Source organism: Pseudorca crassidens, chromosome 20, assembly GCF_039906515.1.
Source record: "Pseudorca crassidens isolate mPseCra1 chromosome 20, mPseCra1.hap1, whole genome shotgun sequence".
NCBI lineage: Eukaryota > Metazoa > Chordata > Mammalia > Artiodactyla > Delphinidae > Pseudorca > Pseudorca crassidens.
Window position 1 is genome coordinate 45,409,037 of NC_090315.1, and position 24,892 is coordinate 45,433,928.

The 24,892-nt window shown below is 38.0% G+C and overlaps 2 protein-coding genes and 1 pseudogene across 3 annotated transcripts in view; 2 read left to right on the forward strand and 1 right to left on the reverse strand.

The window, feature by feature from the left end:
- NIP7 (nucleolar pre-rRNA processing protein NIP7) overlaps positions 1-4,208 on the forward strand; it is an 82,535-nt gene extending 78,327 nt beyond the window's left edge. For both annotated transcript variants that reach the window (XR_010939020.1, XR_010939021.1), the window contains exon 7: positions 4,080-4,208. The gene's annotated coding sequence lies outside the window, so the exon portion shown is untranslated. The remainder of the gene's footprint in view (positions 1-4,079) is intronic.
- Positions 1-21,122, forward strand: part of CYB5B (cytochrome b5 type B) — a 32,514-nt gene extending 11,392 nt beyond the window's left edge. Inside the window, exons 2-5 of the mRNA XM_067718906.1 lie at positions 4,080-4,208; positions 4,745-4,774; positions 14,273-14,301; positions 17,279-21,122. Of these exons, the coding sequence (XP_067575007.1) occupies positions 4,080-4,208; positions 4,745-4,774; positions 14,273-14,301; positions 17,279-17,369 (279 nt within the window). The 3' untranslated portion in view covers positions 17,370-21,122. The remainder of the gene's footprint in view (positions 1-4,079; positions 4,209-4,744; positions 4,775-14,272; positions 14,302-17,278) is intronic.
- LOC137215414 (ER membrane protein complex subunit 3 pseudogene) lies at positions 1,421-3,572 on the reverse strand (annotated as a pseudogene).
- Positions 21,123-24,892: the final 3,770 nt, after the last annotated feature.

A 24,892-nucleotide genomic window follows, 5' to 3' on the forward strand; every position in this document is an offset into this window, starting at 1 on the left:
CAACTCAAGATATTGATACTGATACAATCCACAGATATTATTCTGATTTCCCCAGTTTTGATTACAGTACTCAACATGCAAATTACATTTAACTGTTGGTATAGAATGGCACACTGCCACTTCCCTAGGACATTTAATTCAGACAGAATTATCCCTGGGCAACCGTTATCTTTGTATCTGCCAGCAATTGCTCTATCTTCCTTCTTATAACAATATGTAAACTCTCATATCCAGAATAACTGGGTCTTTAGTTCAACTGAGTGGTTACATACAGTACAGAACCATTGATTTCTTTTTTTTCCCCTGGTGGATTTGATATATTCTGAGATCCAGATCAAGAATCTCCCATATTTAACCTATCTTTGGTCATCCTGAAGGCACTTGAGAATCCAGCAGTATATCAGGGTCATCAGCTTTCCCTGGACAGTATTAAGAGATATAGAAGGTTTGCTAAGTCTGTCCTGGTCCTGAGTATTCACTCTGAAAAAGAGTTTATTTGAATAAAGTTTTGACACATTTGCTCTTTATGTCATTCTGTAGGCTCAAAATGAACAATACAGAGACTTCTTTTGCTCATACATAGTTTCTAAATTTTCAGTAATGAAAATTATTAGTTTTTTAAAGGAAGTTATAAAAATACTAGCACATAAGTTAAGCATAAAAATACAGGGTATTCGGATCCCAAGAAAACGGGAGTTTACTGTGGTCTAGAAGTCAGGCTGATTGCACATGATAATTAGTTATAATTGGCAATGTTTCTTCCAAAGGTTGAATTTTTGCTAAGTTTTTATATATTATCACTAGCTTGAGTTTCCCCCCTTCTCTGCCTTTCATTTCTACAGGCACCAGAAGGAAATTTAAAAACATTTAAAAGATAGCTCTTTCCTTATAAGTCACCCAGCACACAGGCCTCGTTTCTTCTAGTTTCAAACATAAAAAAGAACCTGGGTCAGACAAGAATGATCCTTGTTGCATACGCACCAGTTCATGCATTTTCCTTTTTATTCTGTGAGTCTCCAGTGCAAACAAAAGTTAAAAGGTTAAGGACTACTCCAAGTTCCCAACAGCTAATCCCTGGTTGACCTTCAAAAAGAGGTCTTTAGGGCTTCCCTGGTGGCACAGTGGTTGAGAGTCCACCTGCCGATGCAGGGGACGCGGGTTCGTGCCCCGGTGCAGGAAGATCCCACGTGCCGCGGAGCGGCTGGGCCTGTGAGCCATGGCCGCTGAGCCTGCGCGTCCGGAGCCTGTGCTCTGCAACGGGAGAGGCCACAACAGTGAGAGGCCCGCGTACCGCACACACACACACAAAAAGAGGTCCGTAATTCATTTTTGAATATGCCTTCCAAGTGGAGGCGTTTGGCCATGTGCTCCTCTTTGCATCACCTGGTGCCCTCTGGTGATCTGTTAGCTCCAAAACTTTTCACTTTGTCTTGAAAGCTTTCTTGGTATCTGTGGTGGGCATGGCCATGGCTGCTGCAGTCATCTGTGTCTCCATCATTCCTGATTGGTCATTGGCATTATCCCACATTTGGAGAGTGAATGCTCTGAAGCCCAAATACACAGCAGAAGTACCAGGATGCAGCTATTAATAATGGGTAGTTCGATTCCTTTCTGTAGCGTAAGCTTACATAGGGTCATTGGAAATAGCACTTTGTGATAAAGCCTAAGAATGTCATGTTGATCCATCCACCAATAAGAATCACAGTGAGGACATTTGTGACATTCTCTTTCATCACATCTGTGAGCATCGTGGGATCAGTTGTAGGAGAAGGTGGTATTATTTTCCTTTTTTTTTTTTTGAAAACTCCATCCTCTGGGTTGTTGAAGTAATATTTTTATGTCAAGGACTGTTTGGGAATATAATTTCCATTTTCCCTGAGGACTGTGCTTTGAATTAATTAATTAATTTCAGATATTTGCTCCTGGTTGAGCTTCTTGTCACTCTGCAGTAGGATAGACACCTAGTGGTGGATCACACCCCCAGGTGATGATAAAGATGGGTTGGACCACCCAGGCTCATGTTGGAGTTGAGCAGCCCACTGAGAGCCAGTCCGACCAGGGTCACGGGGCTTCTCCTCCCTGGGGCACTGGGGCTCCTCTCGGGATTCTCCTCAGGGACTTCTCCTGTCCTGCAGCCTGGGCATTATCTTGGCTCAGGGCTGGCCTGGGCTCTGCTGTGGCCTCAGGCCTAGTGCATTGCCTCTGGTGCTATTTGATTTTAAATAATGTCTGAAGTTTATAGAGTTCTAAAACAGTAACGAAGGGTTCCCTGAAATATTTTTGCTTGCTCTAAACCATCTGTATTAAGACCACATTTTGGAGTGAGAGTTATTTTACTGAACCCTTTTTTTTGACCACTCTGACCCTCCTTGGCCTCTATGAAAAATAAAAAGCAGGCTATAAAACAGTATATACCATATGAACTCATTTTTATGAAGACACAAAACCTGTCATCACTGCCTAGTACATTAAATTGTAAGTACTCAATAAAAATTGAAGCATAATAATTGAAATGATTGAATGGACAGGAAAAACAGTTGTATGTACCAAAATGTTAACTAACTGTACTTATTTCTGTTATAAAGCTGTAGTTGATTCCTTATTCTTTTTTTCCCCATACAGTAGGAAAAAAAAGTATAAAAGAGTTGCTTATTTATTTCTTTATGATGGGAGATTGGTGAAAATGAAAATACTTTGTAGTTGTAGAAAGAGCTATGTAGGGAGTCATAAACTCAGCCATTCTCTGGAATATCTCAAACCACTAAGACATTTTGTTATCCTTTTACTCTGAAAAGGCAGCATAATAGTTGGGATGTGTCATAAGGAAAAGATGTCGTCCATAGTTTAGGTACATAGAGCAAGTTGGGACGCAGTTCCAAAAATAATAGCTTACCAGGGCTGAGAGGGTTCAGATGTAACAACAGATGAGTGGCAGCTGTCTAACTCTTGCTTCAAAACAGCATGCTTAATGCTGGGGTGGGAGACCAATCACTGGGTGGAGACCTTTTAGGAGCCAAAAATAGAAGTTTCCTTATCCTCACAGAGCTCAGAGGCAAGTGACTGACTGGGAGGTTACACTTAGAGTTTTTGTGCTTCTGTTGAATTCATCTTTAAAATAGGGATGATAATATTATTTCTGCTTAAAAGGTTGTTATAAAAAGTAACTACTTAAAAGCATTACTTGATATTCCAAAAATATAAATCTATATATGTCTAATAGTGTAAATTCTAAACTTGCTAGTTGTAAGTAAATGTTTATTGAGTGTTTAAGTCAGGGACTGTGCTAAATGCAATTTTTAAAAAATTATTTTCTGAGTAGGTAATACTGTACTTGCGAAACCAATTTCGGTAGGGTGTACAGTGAAAAGTCTTCCTTGCACCTGTCTCCCAGCCACCAGGTTCCCTTAAATGTTTCCGGAGAGATTTTATGCATATGCATGCATATGTGTATCTGCTTTTTAAAATGATAGATGGTAGCACATTATACTAACTATACCTTTCTCTTGTTGAGTACAGAGTATTTCCTATCCTTATCTCATATAGTACTCACAATAGTAAAGATAGGTACTCATATTGTCTCCATTTTACAAATAAGGAAACAAAGACATCTCAATTTCTTAATAACTTATCCAAGGTATATAGCATGTAAGTTATAGATAGAATCTACTTTCTAGGTATAGAGGCAATTATGTTGGTATTATTTATTTATTTAGCTTTAAAGTTTGAAACCATTTCAAACTTACAGAAAAGTTGCAGGAATAGAATAATATTCTTTCTTTGGCTTTCCTAACCTTGATATTTTTGGAGGTCACAGCTTGTCGTTTCATAGAATCTCTCTCAATTTGCGATTGTCCTAGGTTTCCTCACAGTTAAACCCACATTATGCATTTTTGGCCAAAAGACACAGGAGTTCCGTGTGTTCTCCCCATTGCATCCTGTCATGGGGTATGCAGTGCTGATTCGTCCCATTGCTGCCATTAAAGGGAGAAAGGGGAAAAGAGGAGAGGCGAGGAGGAAGTAGCTTACATTAGTTAGCTTTTCAGACAGCCCTCTCTTCAGTAAATATCTTTTCCTTGTAGCATCCTGGCGGAGAAGAGGTTCTGCTGGAACAAGCTGGTGGAGATGCAACTGAAAGTTTTGAAGATGTAGGCCACTCCTCTGATGCCAGAGAAATGCTCAAACAGTACTATATTGGTGATGTGCATCCGGTAAGAATTAGCTGAGCTCTAGGAGTGCTTGTAGAGAGAGGAAGCTATCCAACAGCCACAGATCATGATGAGGGAATGAGTTACTAAAATGGAAATTCGTTCAACCCAGCCATTAGGCTAAATTTTCTCCAAAATCATCTAGCCTTACTGTGCTAAGATAGAGCTTCTTGTCTGTAAATCAACACATATAGTGTCTATGAAAAGGAACTGATTTTGGAGGTGGGATTATTTTTGATTGATTTTTTTGTAATGCAGTTAATATCTCTACCTAAAATAGTAGTTTGGTCTTGCAAATTCATTGCTAAAAGTGGTAACTATGGACTTTTAAAACCATACCATTCTAACAAGGGACCCTGATGCGCTCAGAGTCAGGGGTGCAGGGGTGGGGGAGTGGGCAGTACCCTTCTGTAGACCCTGGCATCTCCCAGGGAATTACTACCAGAGTGTAGTCTCATGTTCCAAAGTTAGAAATAAGCAGGTAATGAGAGTTCGTTTAGATGTGTCTTAAAATATTATTTGTTTTCCTCTTTAAACAGAATGACCTTAAACCTAGAAGTGATGGCAAGGTAAGAAGTCCTCTATTTCTCTTGTGTCTTTCAAGTGTTTATATTTCTATTTACTCAAATAAAATTGCTTTTTCTTTTTAAAATGTATTGTAACAAGAGAAGTGTTTACTTTTCCCCCAAACAAAAATCCTGTTTTTCAGGAATTTGGACTCAGTACCATCTCAGGAAAAAAGAATAGCTGAGTCTGGAACAGTAGGAACATTTTGTTCATGCTTCTATTCGCTTTTCTAAAAAACTGAAACTCTAAAGCCATGCCCCATATTGCTTTGAAAGAAATTAGTTTATAGGTTCAGTTGTAGAAAAGTATTTCTTATTCTTACATTTAATAGTATAGATGATAATAATTGCTTCTGTGTTGGAAAAAGAATTGGAAGGTCGGTTTACTCTTGCAAGTCTTAGAATGAGTTGTAGACTGGAACAATTGAGTAATTGACTGGAACAGGCCTTTCTGTCCCTATTCCCCTATGGTGTAGGCTCAAATAGGCCTACACACCCTTCCCATTCACACAGTGATACCACAAAAACAAAAGATTAAATATTTGAAAACCTTAATGTGTACTGCATAATGTACCAGGAAGAAAATATGAAAGCCTTTTTGCTTCCCACAAGCTGGATGGTTCATCTTCCTTATTCCCCCACTTTTTTCTCGCTATTTTCCTTGACTTCCCCTACCCTCTAATTTAAAGGGACAGCAGTTAGTTGTCACCCAGAACATCATGGAGGCAATGCTCCTTCCTTTTTTCCTCCTAGCTTCTTGCTTCCCTTTCCTCATTGAGCTGGTATTACTGAACTCATATGACACAGCAGTTAAAGTTGGCCTATACACAAGAATTCTTTCAGTTCAAGAGATTGCTTGATGGTATCTGCCACCTGTTGCTCTGCCATCCAGAGTGCTTGTGTAAATTAACGCTTCCGTCTTGCTGCACTCTGCTACTCTGAACTGTTGAATTGTTTATGAAGGGGGCATGAAATAGTTCCTTAAATGCTTTGTGAGCACTGTTGGTTTGTTTGTCCTCCCCTCCTAACACATGTACTATCCATTCTTGAATCTTCACTTGTGTAATTAAGGTAAAATTTGAACTAAGCATGGCTTGTTTGGTATATTGAACATGTGCAGAAACCATTGCTTTCAGAGGTCAACATTTGATTCAAGGGATGTTCCCATTTGTACAAGAGATGCACCTTGTATCCAGGAGGCATAACCCACTTCTGCACAGCACTGTGAGAACACCCATTATATTTAAGACAAATAAAATTGTGGGGGAGTTATAATGTCTAGAAGTCTACAAATTGCTTCTTGTTGCTATTTTTCTTCCTTGGTAGTATAGTATGTAGTTAAGACCATTCTTAGGAATGGAGAGCAGTGTTTTTCAAATTCTATTCCTTGTACCACCTGTATTGTAATCTCTTGGCATGTTTTCTGAAATGCGCATATTTCCTGGGCTGCCATTACTACTACTGATTCATGATCTCTGGAGGTGGGAATTTGCACTTAACGTAACCCAGATAGCCAAGCACCAGACTGTGCTGAATGACATGCCCATCTTTTCATTTAAAAACTTAGGGAACTTTAGTTCTCTTCTGTGGAAAGCACTGTCTGCCTTCTATATATAGGCCAAAGAATTAACTAGAGATGTCTCAGATAAATTAAAACTGTTGAGCCTTGGACTTTTTGTAAGAAATAAAGAAAAAGAAATCCTTTTAGCTGGTGAGATTTGGTGAAATTCTCTAAAAATTCAGAAGTCTCCAAATGTAGTTTGGCCCCAGCCTGGCTTAAAGAGTGCTTAAAGGCAGTGTTTTCAAGGCTGTTTTTATCATGTCTGCTATACCCAAAGGATAGTCTCCATTAAATAGAGAGTTTGATTATTGAGTGTTTCCAGTCACACTGCTGTACTTCTGGCAGATCCAAGACCACCTACATAGGTTGTCATAGAGCTATAGTCCAGCCTGATTTTAGTTCCAGGAACAAATTCTTGATCCTCCACATTTATTTCTTACATGGGTTTTAAAGAGGCACTTCTGTGTCTAGGCTGCAGGTGTCTCTTTTCTCAATTTTTTTTTTTTTTTTTTTTTGCGGTACGCGGGCCTCTCACTGTTGTGGCCTCTCCTGTTGCGGAGCACAGGCTCCGGACGCACAGGCTCAGCGGCCATGGCTCACGGGCCCAGCCGCTCTGCGGCATGTGGGATCTTCCCTGACCGGGGCACGAACCCGCGTCCCCTGCATCGGCAGGGGGACTCTCAACCACTGCACCACCAGGGAAGCCCTCAATTTTTTTTTACATTCACCATGAAGAAGTACATGTAAAGTTCATTTCATTAATACTTTCCTTTCTTTCGGTTAAGGTTTCAGAACCTCTGTGAGGAAGTGATTTTTTTTTAATGCCTAATGTCTTCTGCCTTATGCGACAGAGTTTTCATTTTCATTCTTCCTTTATTTTTCTGCTTCTCTCCTCCCTCCACAGCTCCAAGCTCCATGTCTCTTCCCTGCCTGAAACTACCTCTCTACCCCCTCAAAAAAACTTTTTTAAAAAAAGCACCCAAAACATGCTATTCTAGAGTGTAAATCAGAAACTTTCCCAGTATTTTGGAAACTACCTTTCATACTGCTTTTGCTATGACATGAGTAAATAAATAATTGATGGTCACCTTGTTTCCTTGTTAGATTGATAATGCCTGGGGTTCAAGACCCTGAAATGTTTGTTACAATACTAAAACTTAAAAGCTTAAAAACTACAGATCTGGCAACAGATGTTTTTCTTACCTGCTTCAGTCAAAGATAACTAACTAGAATTAAAAAACCTTTTTGTCTCTAAATCTCTTCCTGGCTGGATTAGTCCCCATGCTGAGAGCCATCAGTCTTCCATTCATACTTAACACTTTTCTGGTCTGCTTTGAGTTATGGAAACTCACCTTAGAAACAGTGTTTTCTGTGCCAGTTTGCCTGCCTGCCTACTGTGCTAAAGTAACCTAGACACATTTGTGGTCCATGAGGTCTCTCTTTGGATTATGGGTTTACTTCTTGGTTAACATTTTTATCACTCAGTCTACCTTCAGTTCAGGAGATAAGGAACATACAAATGCTAACCTGACTAAAAAAAGTGGCACCATTTCATTCATTTATTCAACAGATATTATCTAGGTGACAGTTCAACTGCTTCACTGGTCAAATCTCATTACGGTGCATAGACCCAATAACCTGACCATTTTTCCATTTAACTTTTTTGAATGGGTAGTTTGTGGTGTACATGGTTAAAAATTCAAATAGTACAAAAAAGTGTACTATAAAAATGACTGCCATCGGGCTTCCCTGGTGGCGCAGTGGTTGAGAGTCTGCCTGCCGATGCAGGGGACACGGGTTCATGCCCCGGTCCGGGAGGATCCCACATGCTGCAGAGCGGCTGGGCCCGTGAGCCATGGCCGCGGAGCCTGCGCGTCCGGAGCCTGTGCTCCGCAGCGGCAGAGGCCACAACAGTGAGAGGCCCGGGTAATGCAAAAAAAACAAAAAAAAACAAACAAAAAAACCCCCAAAACAAACCAAAAAAACAAAACAAAAATGACTGCCATCGCCAACTCTGTCTCCCAGTTCCCCTTCTCCTGAGGTAACCAGCTACCATTTTCTTGTTTACTCTTCCAAAGAGATTCTGTGCATTCATAAATATAAATAGTTGGATGGATGGATAGATAGACTGATTGATCAGTAGACAGACCAACCATCCCTTGCTTTAAAAATCTCATAGGTGCTATTCTGCCCCTTCTTTCTAAAAAATTTTATCTTAGTGATTGTTCCTTATCCATTTATAAAGATCTCTCTCATTCTCTTTAATACTTAGTATTCCATAGACAAAAGCTTTGATGAGATGACATTTGCTATAACAGGATTTGATCTGTTTCTTTTTTTTAAGGAAGTAAGATTGTCTCTATAAAGGCTTAACATGGTTTTGTTTGTTTGTTTGTTTTTTTGGTTGCGTTGGGTCTTCGTTGCTGCACATGGGCTTTCTGTAGTTGTGGCAAACAGGGGCTACTCTTCATTGCGGTGGCTTCTCGTTGAGAAGCACGGGCTCTAGGCACGCAGGCTTCAGCAGTTGTGGCACACAGGCTCAGTGGTTGTGGCTCATGGGCTCTAGAGCGCAGGCTCAGTAGTTGTGGCACACGGGCTTAGTTGCTACGTGGCATGTGGGATCTTCCCGGACCAGGGGTCGAACCCACGTCCCCTGCATTGGCAGGCGGATTCTTAACCACTGCGCCACCAGGGAAGTCCCTTAACATGTTTCTTAAACTTCATTTTTTAACTTAAAAAATTTAACTTTTGAAATTTAGTAAACTCCATCTATGTTAGATTTATAACTTGCATTTATAACTTGCAACTTTATAATTTATAACTTGCATTTAAAGGCAGATACATTTTTTTCTCCCAGATGCTACAGACTTTTGTTATACAGTTTTCTATTACACGTACGTAAAGTATTATACATACATAACATTCAGTTTACCTTCTCTTTTGTGGGAGGGAAACTAAAAAGAATGCATGCTTTATAGTTATGTAATGTAGTTAGTTGGTTGCATCATACTAAAAATTTCCTTTTAAGAATTGTTAAATATTCCTATCATATCTACAACCTAATTTATTAACGTTTAAAATGGGTATGCAGATGCCCTTTAGATGAGTAGTGCTTACTATTTACCAAAGAATTTTGTATGATGGTTTCATTGTTGCCTGTTTTTTTTTCCCCTAACATTTGTATTTTGTAACGTAATCTTTTGAAATAAAGCATAGAATGTAATGGCAGGATCACTCTTGAAAGACAAAATACCCTTTCTGAGGAATCTGAAGGCTTAGTGTCTTCTTGTAATGCTTTATTGAGAAATGATGTGTAGTTTTGGCAAAGCAAGATGTCAGAAGGACAAGGTAACATCTTTTGCAAGTCAGCCCTCCAATGTTATAACAAGTTTTTCACTTCTTAGGTCCCAGTAGAAATTAGTGTCTGAGTGTTTTAATTTTTTTTCTTCAGTGATGTCTTATGTATCTTATAATGGGTTCTTGAGAGAGTCGTATAGAAATTTGTTTCAGCAGGTGTTTTTCATCTTTGAATTTGCCCTTATGTACAGGGAAGTATTACTTATATGACTGGGCTGACTCTAGGGATTTATGCTTTACAAGACAGTAATTGTTAAACTGTATTCTCATCTAGAAAGCAATTTTAGTACATTAGAGCGTCATGCGAAGGCTGTCCTCAAGATCCACACCACATGGCCATGAAAATATTGAAATCATATACTTTCAAAACTCAGACTTTTTAGGTTGTATGATGAACCTAAAACTAAAATTTATGTACTGTTAGCTAATGTTACACAGTCCATTGTATTATGGGGGGAAAGTCCTTTGCAGTAGTGTTTGAAGCCCAAAGTTCCCAAGTTGTTTTTCATAAGTTTCTGGCCACGTAGAAACCAAATTATTCTAAATAAAAAGCTGCAAAGACTACCAGACCACCCAAATACTCATTGAATTTGCTGAAGGTGTCCTATGGTTTAAAATCCACTTTTCCAATTTTAAGTACTTGGAATCCTCTTGGAATGGCTAACATTCAATTTAGGAATTAAAACATAAGCTTCTTATATACCTTATATTTCCCTTTTATTTAAACCTCTGAAAGTCTAAGTATAAACTGTTTAGGCTGAAGATACACGTAACTCTCTGTCTATATGTTTGAATGCATCAGAACTATAATTTTGGCACATTGCTTCCTACGTTTATGTTCTGGTGACAAAGTACACCATTCCTTAAGCATGTGTTCTCCTCCCATGTTTTTTTCATAAACAGGGTTCATAGTGAAATCACCCCCCACTAACCCCCAAATCCCTTCCCATATGTTTGCCAATTATGACATTTCTTTGTCATTCTTTTAACCACATCAGAGAGGGTTGGTACTCACGGCACACTGTCTCGGAAGAGTATCTGGAAGAACACACCTTTATGTACGTGCTGAAACATAGAAACATCTCTGTGTGGTTGTGCTCCTTCAGTCTTCCTTCTTGGATGTGGGAGAATGGTATTAACTTCTCTCTAATCTTTAAAAGTCTGCTCTTGTAGGTTTTGCTAAAATGCCCTTGGGTCGGAAAATTGTGTTGAGTTAATTGAATATGACTTTAGAATTCAGGTTCATCTGATTTGAGCCTTTCAGTTCACAGGTGAGGAAACTGATTGAGGATATTAGACATAATTTCAGTTATAATCAGCTTTAATAAAAAGGTTACTCAAATATTATGAAATATTTCCTCTTGTTCTACAAAGTCCATGTTTAGTATTCGTATGTATATAAATATATTTATTTACTTATTTATTTTATGACGGAATTAAAGGCTTAATGAATCTTGAACTTTAGGAACCACTGTATTTAAACAGTTAATTTCTGTTAATTTTGGACTAAAATCAGAGTAGACTTAAAGCAATCTGGTTGTTTGGAATTGGATTCCAGACTCATTGGAGAATAAAGAAGCATGCATATTAATCACTTGGTAAGGCTTTTGGTAGAATTCTGGATTTGAACTGCTCTCTTATAACTAAAATCATATAGTATTGCAATTACTACTATACATACCAAAGATGGAGAGCAGTCACTTCTCCTGACCAATCTTGCATGTAAATTAAAATGTGGGCAAGAACATAACCAGCCAAGATATGCCTGAACACCCACAGGGGTAAATTAAAGTCAATCATAAACTGTAGGAATTTCACCTAAGCATCTGTTAGATGCAGCACAGAGCTCTGGAGTGGAAATGAGAACGGGGGAGCTGTACACGGAGAGAATGGAAGGGTGAAGATGAAGGAAGGTTTTGTGTTAATAGAACCCTTTTCTTCTTAATTTTGTTAAATTAAAAATAACTTATTTGGCTTCTTTCCAAACTTGGCCAAGACACTTGGCTACAAGAGCAGTGCCTTAAAAAACTCTTTCATTTATAGCTGATTAAAAGTGGAGTCACTTTGGCATTTATTTGGCTCTTCGTATTCTAAAGAGGATAAGCTTCCTTCTCTTTTCTTTCCTAGATTGCTCTTAAAACAGGGGTTGAGGTACTTAGTTAAAAGAAAGAGAGGGAGGGAGGGAGGCAGGGAGGAAGGAAGGAAGGAAACCATGTATATTTTAAAATTTTTATTGCTTATTACGAACTATTACAGTTTCAGTATATTATGGTCTTGATTCGTCTGGCCTCTCTCTCCCCCTCTCTTTCTTCTCTCTCTTGCTTACTGCGTTGTCTGAGGCTCACTGTAGTTAGCACACACCAGTGCTTTTGGTTGTAAAAGAGGCTAAAAACTTTGAAATCTAGAGAATCCATTTATATGAACTAACCGATTTAATGTGGTTACAGATTAAACATCACAATACATATATTACTCCGTTTCGCTTTCACGTAAGCCTTTCAGATTACCTCCGCTTTTTTTTTTTAAATACTAAGTCTACATTTTTATGTTCCATAAATCATTGGTATATGTGTGGATAAAGAAAGCATAAAAGACCGTGGAATTTTCTTGATAGAATTCAATTATTTCTTGGCTACTGTAGTGGAATATTTAAAAAGGCAACGTTGGGCTTCCCTGGTGGCACAGTGGTTGAGAACCCGCCTGCCAATGCAGGGGACACGGGTTCGAGCCCTGGTCCAGGAAGACTCCACATGCCATGGAGCAACTAAGCCCCTGCGCCACAACTACTGAGCCTGTGCTCTAGAGCCTGCGTACCACAACTACTGAGCCCGTGTGCATAGCCCATGCTCCACAACAAGAGAAGCCACTGCAATGAGAAGCCTCTGCACTGCAATGAAGAGTAGTCCCCGCTCGCCACAACTAGAGAAAAGCCCGCGTGCAGCAACAAAGACCCAACGCAGCCAAAAATAAATTAATTAATTAATTAGTTTTTTTAAAAAAAGCTTTAAAAAGGCAATGTTGTAAAAAAAAAAAAAAAGGCACCGTTGTAAGTGAGATGCACACACAACCGTCATTACCATCCCAGCCTTCCAAATCTGTAAAACACTTGCTGTATTTCTCAAAGATTGACCGTAACATGTTTTAGCTAGCCTGACTCATTCTATTCAAGGAGAAATGTCCCAGATTGTTAACAACGGGGTCTCAAAGAAGTGTAGTAGTATATTAATAGGATTTATCTAAAACTTTTTATTAGAAGTTTTACTTGCCTGTAGGCGATTTCTTTCAGGTTTGGGGCATGTGTTCATTTGCATGACAATGTTTTGGGTATATGAAATTAAAATTTATCTCATGGTCTGCTCTAAAATATCTAGGCCAGTATGTATGTAGGGTTTTTGGGAATCTTGGAGGTTACTGAAATCTGTAGTTATGTGTGCATACCCTGGCATATTATTGCATATTGGCAAAGATGATCTTTTGGGCAGCAGTAACTTATGCTAATGGGTTATTGTCCTCTGGCAGTAAGTTAGCAGGCTTTTTTGTACTATATAGCTAATTAATGAAATCCATAACTTCATTTGATATTTACATAAAGTGAATTTTAAAATTTAGTATCAGCTTTATTAAGGTATAATTCACATGCCATCCAGTTCACCTATTTAAGATGTATAGGTCAAGGGTTTTTAGTATATTCAGAGCTGTGCAACCATAATCACAAATTAATTTTGGAACATTTTCATCACTCCAAAAAGAAACCACGTAACCTTTAGCAGTCATTTTCCATTTCCCTCCAGCTCCTCTTCTCCCAGCCCTAGGAAACCACTAATCTACTCTTCTGCCTCTCGGTTTGCCTATTCTGAACATTTCATGTAAATGGACTTTATATAATACATGGTCTTTAGTTTCTTTCAGTTCACGTAACATTTAAGGTTCATCAGTGTTGTCGCGTGTATAAGTACCTTGTTACTTGTTACTGCCAGATTTTTGTTTTTAAGTTTATTTTGGTATTTTCTTTCCCCTAACTCCATTCTTGGTGTTTTCATTGTGAAATAAGCCCTAAGGTCTCTAATCGTAACTATTACGATTTCAGAGAGTAAACCAGTTCACTTCTCTAAGCCACAGAACAGTCATCTGCATGCTTTTGAGCATTTCCCAATTGATCTCTATGTTACAAGACAGGAGTTTTTATTTTTTAACAGTGTTTTCACAAAATGTCATCTTAGCTACAGCCAGTGGCAAGCCACAGTGAACCAGGCTTACCATTGTGACTGCAAATTAGTTCATTGCAATATAGTTTGTACCAGTGGCTTTTTTTGTTTGTTTGTTTGTTTTTTACAAATAAAAAGAGTTTAGGTCGTATTTCTCTATGCTTTCATTAGTGGTTCTTTACTAGGGAATACCTGTATATTATCAGAAAAAGAATTCCTAGTCCTCCCATCACATATGGATTTGTAAACATCAAATTGCATGAAAGATGAAGTTCTGTTATTAGCTTCAGAGTTTGCATGACTATTCGAGAAGATTTATATACTCTGTGTTAATCTTGTTTGTTTGTTTGTTTGTTTTTGACTATGCATCTTCTTCAGGACCCTCCGAAAAATAATACGTGCAAAAGGTTGGTATTCCCTTAATAGATTTCCTTATGCTCAACATACTGTGTGGCAAAGAGGTTCTTCCATAAATATACATGTGTAACATAACTTAGAGTACAGTTTGACAGCTCATTCTTTTTTGGTCAAAATTATTACAAATTCAGTAGTTCCTTTGCTTTAGAAAAATTAATTTTTACAGTTTTAGTCATCTGAGTAATCTCAAAAAAGTTCTTGCCTTGAGTAATTTTTAAATCTTGTTGTGACATAAATTAGAATCACATGTAGTAAGAGGTAAGTATGCATGGACAAGTGCTACTGTTAATTCAGGCCCACAGTCTCTGTAGCTCAGCCAAGCTATGCAACTTCCACTAAAAACTTAATCTCAAAAAAACCCCCAAAAACTTAATCTCATTTAATCCTCACAACCACTCTGCACCTACCTTACATATTATAAATGTAATAATAAATGTAAAAATGTATTATTACATTTTACAGAAGAAAAAAATTGTGTATTGCAGTCATGTTCAGGAATGTGTGCTTCCTCAAAGGTTTACTTATCCCTTGCAGTAATGTTACTAACACAGTAGAATTAGCCCTGAAAGGTATACGTTTGTCATCCCTTAAGTGTCTCTGCTTGAGATAAGTGTAGAATTCTTGGCTTGTAAAAATTTATAGAGATTATATAGAGTTGTTTTATCTTTCTGAGATCCCACTTAAAGCATTTCATAGAGAGAAAATGTGTCTTTTTTTCCCATAAAAGTACCATGTCTTTTTTGTTTGAGGTGATGGACAGAATATTTTTAAAAAGTGGAAATTAAAGGAAACTGTTAGTAAATTCAGCTGTCTTAATATTAAGGATTTATGCTCATCCAAAAGCTCCATAAAGAATTTTGAAAATACAGGCCATAAACTTGCAGTAGACTTACACTACACTTAAAACTGACTAAAAATTACTATGTAGAATACATGAATAATTTTTACAAATCAATTAAAAAATAACTTAGTAGAATATGAGAAAAAGACTTAAACAAACACCTTACAGAAGAGGAAGCACAAATATAAGCATATGGGGAAAAAAAGGTTTAATTTCATTTGTCATCAGAGAGATGCAGATTAAAATCATAGGGTATATTTCACACCTGCCAGATTGGTGAAAATTTTTAAAAATTCTAAAAATAAGAGGCGTTGTTTAGGAAGTGTATTACCAATAATCTTAGGCCCTCTTTAGGGTCTTAGGGAGACGTAAATGGGTACAGTCCCTGTGGAAAACAATTTGACATTATCAAGTAAATTTGACAATATAATAACTTCTGACCCAGCAGTTGCATTTCTAGGGATATATACGTACTCAAGAGAAATGTGTGTACAAGTATACCAGTGAACACGTACTAGAATGCTCACAGCAACATTATTCAAGATATTAAAATATTGGAAACAACCCAAATAACTATTCATTAGTAAAATGAATGAATTCATTCTGGGATATTCATATAGTGGAATACTTCAAAGCAATAAAAATAACTGAGTCACAACTACGTGCAATAACCTGAATAAATCTGAATGAAGAGAGTTCTGTATCATGGCCAGGAAGTTGTTGAATCTGTATCTCCTTTGGTGCAGTATAGGTGCATTTCCTCTGGTTCTGTTCTCAGTGGCCGTAAAGTTACAAAGGATTATATGAGGATTGGTGGTCAACCATTCTCAGTCTTGTGCACTGAAGACTTTATCTTCCGTGTTTTGAACTCTTTTGTCCCTTGTGGCTGCTCTGGAAGATATCTGAATTCATTACTCTCCTGGGGAGATTACTTTTTAAGTTTCCCTGTGCCATATTGCTGTTGTACCTACTGACCAACTTGCTTGTGTCTTTAAACAAAGCTACCTGGCTGACGTTCTAAACTTGTCCAGAACAGCTTTCTGCCATACTTAAATGTACAAAGTGCTAGGCATGTTTAGGCAAAGAGAATCATTTTTATTATTGAACCTCAGCTGGCTTTTTGGGCTTCAAAGCCTTTTAATACCTAGACTGCATATGTCATAAGTGGAGGGGCAGCCAGGTCATTTGGATCATGGAAGAATTATACCTTAAAACTAGCAGAGCTAATAAGCTCTGTTAGAGAAGAAGGATCTTTTCAGCTGTGTGGCTTGCGGGATCTTAGTTCTCCAACCAGGGATTGAACCTGGGCCACCGCAGTGAAAGCGCAGAGTCTTAACTGCTGGACTGTCAAGGGAATCCCCAGGAAGGATTATTTTAAGGAGAATAATGACTGTCCTGAAACTCTGAGGAAAGTTTTTTACAGGACTTTTTAAGCCAACTACCATTTATTTAACTTTATTAGAACTATCAGTATGTTGTGTGTGTGCATGTGTGTGTGTCCTTATTAGTGTCTGAACTTAAGTAGGGATTAAGAGGATGCGAATCAGGATAGGAATCAGACTGCTTGACCAACTTCCCTTTGTGATTTTGGGTGCAAAGCTTGTATTTCATATATAAAATGAGAATAATAATACCTATTTCATAGGATTGTTGTGAGGATTAAATTTTAAAAATACATGTGGGGCAGATATAATATTCAACAGTTGTATCATTGGTTCTAAGTTTATAATTATATACATAAAATGGTACTTTTTCATGCTCAAAGATGTTAATTGTAGAATATGTGAAAAAGCATAAAGAAAAATTTAAACTCTCCATAATCCTGTAACCCAGAAATAACCACTTTATGTCTTTGTGAAAATATATATACTGAGGTGTGTATGTATATATATTTTTGGTATTACACCATACATTCCATTTTTAATCCTTTTAAAATTATTGTTTAACTTCAATCCAGATCTTTGGATTTTTTTATTTCCCCAAATAAAATTCTTTGCTATAAAAATATTAAAATGTGAAAATGTTTAAAATATTAAAATGTGAATGTTGAAAGATAGGGTACATTTGATGTGAAATGTTCACAATTTTATTGCTTCTCCCCCCTACCCTCCCCCCCAAACGTCTAGCTACTGGTCGTATTGGATCTTCCCCATCGTAGGTGCTATTCTCTTAGGTTTTCTGTATCGTTACTACATGGCGGAGAGCAAGTCCTCCTGAGGAGACCTTGTTGAAGTCTGGAAAGCACATCTACTTGGGAGTGAGAACTGGACACTTGTTTGGAGGCTGCAGCGGTGCCCTCTTCTCGAATCCTGCCAATTGTATTCTTCTCCCTCGGACCCCAGACTGTTGGCCAGACATCCGCCTCAGCCCTGGGGCCAGTGTCCAAGTCATTTCTCAGAGCCTTACTCTCAAAGCACCTGCTCATTGTGTCCCTGCCTTTGTTTCCTCTCTTTACTCTTTTCCACGAGCACCTTTATGTTTCAGAACTTTCTTTTATATTTATAGTCTACGGATTCTAGTGACATTGCCCTTTGGTAAAATTGCCTGCTTCCCAATACTTTGAATGCACATTAGACATACTTAACAGGGCATCACACTCTGGTTTTGAAGCTTTTCTTTTTCCCTTTTTCTTCTAAGTAAATATTATTTTAAAAATTATGACTTAATTATCATAAGAGGTTTAATTCATGAAGTCAGGTTGCACACCTGCGACTTAAAACACAACTGCAGAATGATCTTGTTCCTTGTTTTTATTTGTTAAAACTGAGTGTAGCAGGGAGCCCTTGCCACCTCCTAAGGCCACCAAATGGTGCTGGGCAGAACTCTGCTTCCCATTTGTTTATGGGGAGTGGAGAGAAACAGGGAGAGGAAGAGATGAATTGGGGTGATAGAGTGAATTCACAGTAATCTTTCTTTTGAAAAATATTGAAAAACACTACTTTTAGGACAGGAGTTTAGAAAAAGCACCAAAAACTTTATCCTTTACTTTGGCACCAGTTCCTAGCCATCTTTTTTCTTTTCTTTTTTTTTTTTTAAACCCCTTACCATCTTGTATTGGTAAAATATAAATTTATAAGTATGTGTTTAGAGCTTTACAGTTTTGTTGAAGGATTTTGCTCTCTTTTTGTTTATCAACTGGCAATTTTTTATTCCCCTTTTTACAGAAGAGACTCCAAATTGATCAAAGGTACAGTATTTAATCTTCTGTTTGCCCCAGTAAAATAACTCCCGTGGTAAAGCGGCATTCAGAGGGGGTAGATCGGGACAAGAGAATGTTTTCCATTTCATGTGTATTTTACCTCCATGGCTCCAATTTGTAGTTTTGTTGTTTTTTCCATTGAGAATAAAAAACTGGTAGTGTTTTTTTTTTTTTCTCAGATGACTGTTTCATTGAGGAGAAGGTTATTATTTAGAGTTATGTTACTGTTTCTCCTTGGTTCGGACTTTCTCTGGTGTATCTGACTGCTTTTTTCCCCCCCCGTGGAAGCACCTGAGGAGGCCGTCCACTGGGAGTTTTCTGCCAACAACTGTGGTGATTTTTCTTCCCATCCTTTGAGGATGACCAGTCTACTCTGAGTCATCGTCACATGCAGCAGGAAGCAGCGTGGTCCAGGAGGGACCATGGGCACTGCTCTGTATCCTCCCCTATTCCTGCTTGCCAGGCACTTGACAGGACAGGAAGCTACACAGCACACCAGTGTCTGCCCATGCAAACTATTTAAGAAAAAGTTCAACCCAGGTCTTGTATCCTGTGATTTAGCAGTTGAGTGAATTCACAATTTGTAAAAATCATGTTAACCTGCTAATCGCACACTTGGTTATGACATTATGGAGAAATTTTAGGGGCTTTCTGGCTGACTTTTATATGTCAGGGATATGGGTAAATTTTTTAAACATCTTTTTTTTTTTTTTTGATGTGGCCCATCTTTTAAAGTCTTTATTGAATTTGTTACAATATTGCTTCTGTTTTATGTTTTGGTTTTTTGGCCACAAGGCATGTGGGATCTTGGCTCCCCGACCAGGGATCGAACCTGCACCCCCTGCATTGGAAGGTGAAGCCTCAACCACTGGACCGCCAGGGAAGTCCCTAAAACTTATATGTTTAGAAAATGTTTTGTATGTATTATAAGATGCCAGTGTAAGACAATTTTTTGAAAGAAAAATCTTTGGTTATTGTGTAACAGAGGTGGTGTGACTTGATGCTCCTCCAGGAAGGCAAGGAAGGGTTGCCTTGAATAAGAATTGATATATAATTGCTGTAATCATTAAGTTGCATGATCACATGGGCCCACACTGGGGTAGAAAAGAAGAACAAAGGAGTATTGAGGAGCTGGAAAGGGAACATTCAAGCTAAAACTAAGCCAGAAGATAACTTGGGTCAATTAAAAGTGCGTTGGCAGTCCCCAAAATTGAATGAAAAACATCTGGCTTAGAAGAAATGTTAAAGAACGATATTCTTAAGTAAAATTTGTGTTTTTTTGATATTTTTAGGGTAAAGACCAATGCAAAAGGTATGTTTTTCTATTTCATATTGGTTGTCTTTTCCTGTTTATATCTGGACTTGTTTTTGTTCAGAGCCAGAGGAAAAGATTTTCAGACTTTGTCTCAACCATCCATGAAATCCATCCAATACCCAGGGCTTCTTTTGATCTCCTGCTAATATCATGTCACTTTGTATTATAAAAACCACTTTTGGGTCCATTTACTATTATTCTGCTGCCTACATAAACAACCAGGTAGAGCTTGTGTGAGTTTGCAGAGGTTTTTTTCTAAACAATAAAGTAATATAGTATGTTAACCGAATCCATCAAAAAGCACTTTTGTTTTAAGAAGTAGACAGGAATTCTCGAAACAGTTTCGACATTGGTGGGTCGTGAAAACCCCTCTGGAGAGACAGTGGAGCCAGTCCCTGTTGGCCAGCCGGGCCTCCTAGGATGTCTCTGGGGTGTTTGGTTGTTTATTCCCAAGGAAGGCTCACTGCTGCTGCTCACCATACTGTACACATAATGGCTGGAGAGCACAAGAGGAGGAGATGAGGGGAAATTAGTGCCCCCAAAATAGGGATGTTAGTGCTGGGTCCCAAAATTTCCTGCCCCTGTCTCTCAGGAATTGGTTTTGGTTTCCAAATGACTTACATTTGTAAAGACAGGAACGTGGTATGGATAAAGTTTATACTGTGTTTAGTTCTAATTTGACCACTTAAGCAGCAACAAAAATGCATTGGAACCTATAATTTGAGCCGTAAAGTTCTTTCAACCGTTGTCACAAATCCACATGTTGTGAAATAAGAATATTGTTGAGTATATACTCAGTTCCCAAGTGAAGCAGTGAAAAATGCTTTACAGGCCAGATATATCATTACTTACATAGTATCTCATGCTTAAAATCTTAACTGATGCCTATCTGATTAAATTCCATTTTAGAAATGCAGAACTTTAATGTTCATTACTTCCTTCTCCAGGAGGAATGGATTCAGACATGTCTGAACAGGAGATTGATCTTTTTTTTTTTTTCTTTTCTTTTTTTAACCATCTCGTTCTTTTGCCAAATACCACAGAAGTAATGGGAAGTTTAGTCACATTTGATGGTTGTGCCCTGGAAGAGCTTGGGTTTAGAATTTGTGGGGGTGATCTCAAAGGGAAGTTTCAAGAAGCAGAGAGGTATTTGTCAAGTCACCTACCCTACATCTAGCATCCCACTCATGAATTTTAGGAGCTGCTTTGTGCCTACACCTATATTCTACATTTGCTATTTAGGCAAAACATTATTATGATTATTTAATTTCCTTTTGACTTCACCCTCTGAGCAAGTAATATTAACATTCCTTTTGTGTATTCAGTAATGAAGTTTGTTTACCTATTTTATTTCAGCATATTTTGAACAAAGATCTTTGTCTCTTTCTGCTGGAATGTGCACACAGTGAATGTTTGTTAGAACTACACACAATAAAGATACTGTTTTCCTTTTCTCTCCCTGACTACAGTTATTTTTTTTTTTTACATTTATTTAGCTTTGCTCTTATATTTTATTTTTTGGCTGCGTTGGGTCTTCGTTGCTGTGTGCAGGCTTTCTCTAGTTGTGGCGAGTGGGAGCTACTGTTCGTTGCAGTGCACAGGCTTCTCATTGCGGTGGCTTCTTTTGTTGCAGAGCACCGGCTCTAGGCGCGCGAGCTTCAGTAGTTGTGACACGTGGGCTCAGTAGTTGTGGCTCGTGGGCTCTATAGTGCAGGCTCCATAGTTGTAGCACACGGGCTTAGTTGCTCCACAGCATGTGGGATAGTCCTGGACCAGGGCTAGAACCCGTGTCCCCTACATTGACAGGCGGATTCTTAACAACTTTGCCACCAGGGAAATCCCTACAGTTATTTAAAAAAAAAAAATTTTTTTTTTTTTTTTTAAGTAGAAATGTTGGTCCTGTAATTCTCAGGTGTTCTGGAAGAAAAGAATTTGAGAAGCATAAAAGTCACCTGTATCTATGCTACTACTGGGTTTAGTGTAACTGGATGGGGGGTTCTGCAGTTTTCAGGATTCTTACTGCTGCTCTTTCCTTGACGTGAGTTGCGCGTTTGATAATCCTGAGAGGCAGAAATCAAGACTTTTGCTGTATTAATGGATGTGAAGTGGCAACCAGGTAGACAGGTTTGGAGTTCTGTTTTTACTGAAACCATCTGGTAAAGAGAAGCCAGTTCAAGGTAATAATATGTTGTTATCTGTAATGCCAGTCTTCAAATGGTTGTTTTTCTTGGAAACAGCTAAACTGTTGGGGAAAATTAAACATTGAGATCGAAGTTCTAGTGACTATGTTAATAAAACAAGGTAAATAAGCCATTTGTATAATTACCTTTAAAACATACTGATAGCATTCTAACATAACCAATGAGACATCGTTCCTTAGGGCTTGGTTATTTCACTATCACATGAATTGAGGATTACTAACAGGAAAGAAAAGTCCCATTCCTATTACTAGTGTTTGAATCTAATGTTTAACCTTCAATCATAATAATTCACATCACTCTTCCTGATGCTGAGTATTTAGCAGGTACTTGACAAATCCTGGTTGATTCCTGAAAACTTGAGGTCGAAGATTGTCATTTCAACTATGTAAATTTAAGGTAAGAAACACCTTACCTTAAATTAAGAAACAAATGCAAATACAAATGCTGTTTGTTACAAGTGTGACAAGTGGCATTTTTGATCCATCAGTGCCAGTCTCAGAGCCGTTTCCTATTGTTTGTTCCTGGTTCTAATCTCTGTGACTGAAACACCATGGACCTGGAAAGAGAAAAATTTTTAAACCCAGGTTCCTGAATTTCATTTTTCTTTAGAGAAGCTTACTTTTGGGATCTTTTTTTTTCTAGTTTCCTCATCGAAGTTTTTCAGAAAAGGAGGTGGCATTACTTACAAAACAATAGGATGATGTCCACAATAAAAACGAATCTTCTCACAAACCTGCCCACTCTGATTTATTACCCAAGAAATCTAATAAGGAACAGCACAGGTAAATGAGCTTTCTAAGACTTCCAATGTGACCTGCTTTTTCTTTTCTGAATCTTTTGTTTTAGGTGTTTTTTGTTTGTTTGTTTTTAGTTTTTGGATTTTTCCTACACTCATTCTGCTCCATCTTGCCCCTTTAAACTGTATACTCTGTCTCATGGTTTACTAATAAGTGACACCTTAGCCACGCTTCTCTTCATTTTTAAGTATTATGGTCCAAAAATGTACCCACTAGCCTGTTGTGGAAAACATTTGGAAGAAATTAAGCTGATTTGTTTTTAAGCCAGACCATGCATGTAAACTAGTGCAGTTCTGTTTGAACATCTTTATTAACCTTCATTTAGGGCTAAAAGTCTACCACTGGACCTTTCATGTATGAGTCAGTAAATTTGCTTTTTGTCTTAAGCTAGTTCAGATTTAGTTTCTAAAACATATCCTAACTACAGTGGCCTCTGCAGCTTACCTGACCTTAAAATGCCTGCCTTGGTAACAAAGGGTTCTGCCTCTCCAAGTATACCTAAGCTCTCATAGGGCAGAGACTCATTTTTTTATTCTGTGCTAAGTCTCTTTGCAAAGAAGAAATATTCTTTACTTTAAAAAGATACACACTCATTATTTTTGTCATAGAATAAGATACATAAGTAAGGAACCTATTTAAGCCAACAGGTAAAAGGGAACTTAACTTGTTATGAATCAGTTATGAATGAGCATCTGATGGAACTCAGGGTTAGGAAGTACAACTGGACCTCCTGAGAACTAGGACCAGGAATCAGAAGACCAATAGGAATCAAGGTGGCTACGTTAGTTTCCAGTCCAAACCTCTTATGGAAATTAATTCTTAGAAGTGAGAATGTAATTGGCTAGACAGTGTCAAGAGTATCCATTTCTGATCCCATCAAGGGCAGGGGGACCCATTCCTCAGCTTTGAATGGCAGGGTGGATCGTAGGGGAAGCAGATACCCAAGGCAGATGCTATTATCACATACTTTGTGTATTTTGTTTAAGTGTCTTCATTAATGTACTATACAACCTCTGAAGGAAGCATCTTTGCATCCCTCAGGGTGCCCTGCTTTATGCTGGGCCATAGGAAGGGCTAAGCAGATTCAGTATGGTTTATCATGCTGTGTCTGAACGAACAACCTGGCCAAATTTGTTGAATTATCTGGGACTCCTAAGTAGAATTCTGAGATGAATCCCAATGCTGCCCACATCACTAACAACCGAAAAACCTCATTGACTCCTGCATCCCCACAAACCCATTCTGTTTTCTCTGTAAATAAATTCAGCTGCCAGTGTTTATTGGTTTCATAGAAATATTTTAAATGAACTTTAATTTTTAGAGCAGTTTTAAATTTAGAAAAATTATGACAATAATACAGAGAGTTCCCATAAACTTAGCACCCAGTTTCCCCCATTGCTAGCATCTTAAACATTAGTGTGGTACATTGGTTACAGTTAATGAACCAGTATCAGTACATTATTATCAAAGTCCACAATTTATTCATACTTCCTCAGTTTTTACCTAATGTTTTTTTTTCTGTTCTTCTTTTACACTTAGTCATCATGTTTTCTTTGCCTCCTCTTGACTGTGACAGTTGCTCGGACTCTTGTTTGTGATGACCTTGACTATTTTGAGGAGTATTGGTCAGGTACACCGTAGGATGCCCTCAATTGGAACTTGATATTTTTCTTATAATTAGACTGAGGTTATAGGTTCGGTTGGGGTGGGGGAAGCCTCTAGATATAATTTGTTATTATTGCATCGTATCAAGGGTATATACTATCAATACGATTTATGAGACTGACCTTGATCAAAAGGATGAGGTAGTGTTTATTAGGGTTTTTTTTGCTGTTGACGTATAGTTGATTTACAATATTGTGTTAGTTTGTAGGTGTACAGCAAAATGATTTTATATATATATATATATATATATATATATATATTCTGTTTTCCGATTCTTTTCCATTATAGGTGTTTATTAGGTTTCTTTTCTATAAAGTTACTCTTTGAAAGGAACTTTCCATACTGTTTCGTATTAGGAGGAAGTTACTATGGGCAGCCCACACTTAAGGAGTAGGGAGTTTTGCTCCACCTCCTTGAGGGTGGGGTATCTACATAAATCATTTGGAATTCTTCTGTATGGGAGATTGGTTCATAGAATTTTTTTTTTTTAAGTTCTCATCACAGGAAAAAGTTTTTATAACTGTGTGGTGATAGATGTTAACTAAACTTATTGTGGTAATCAT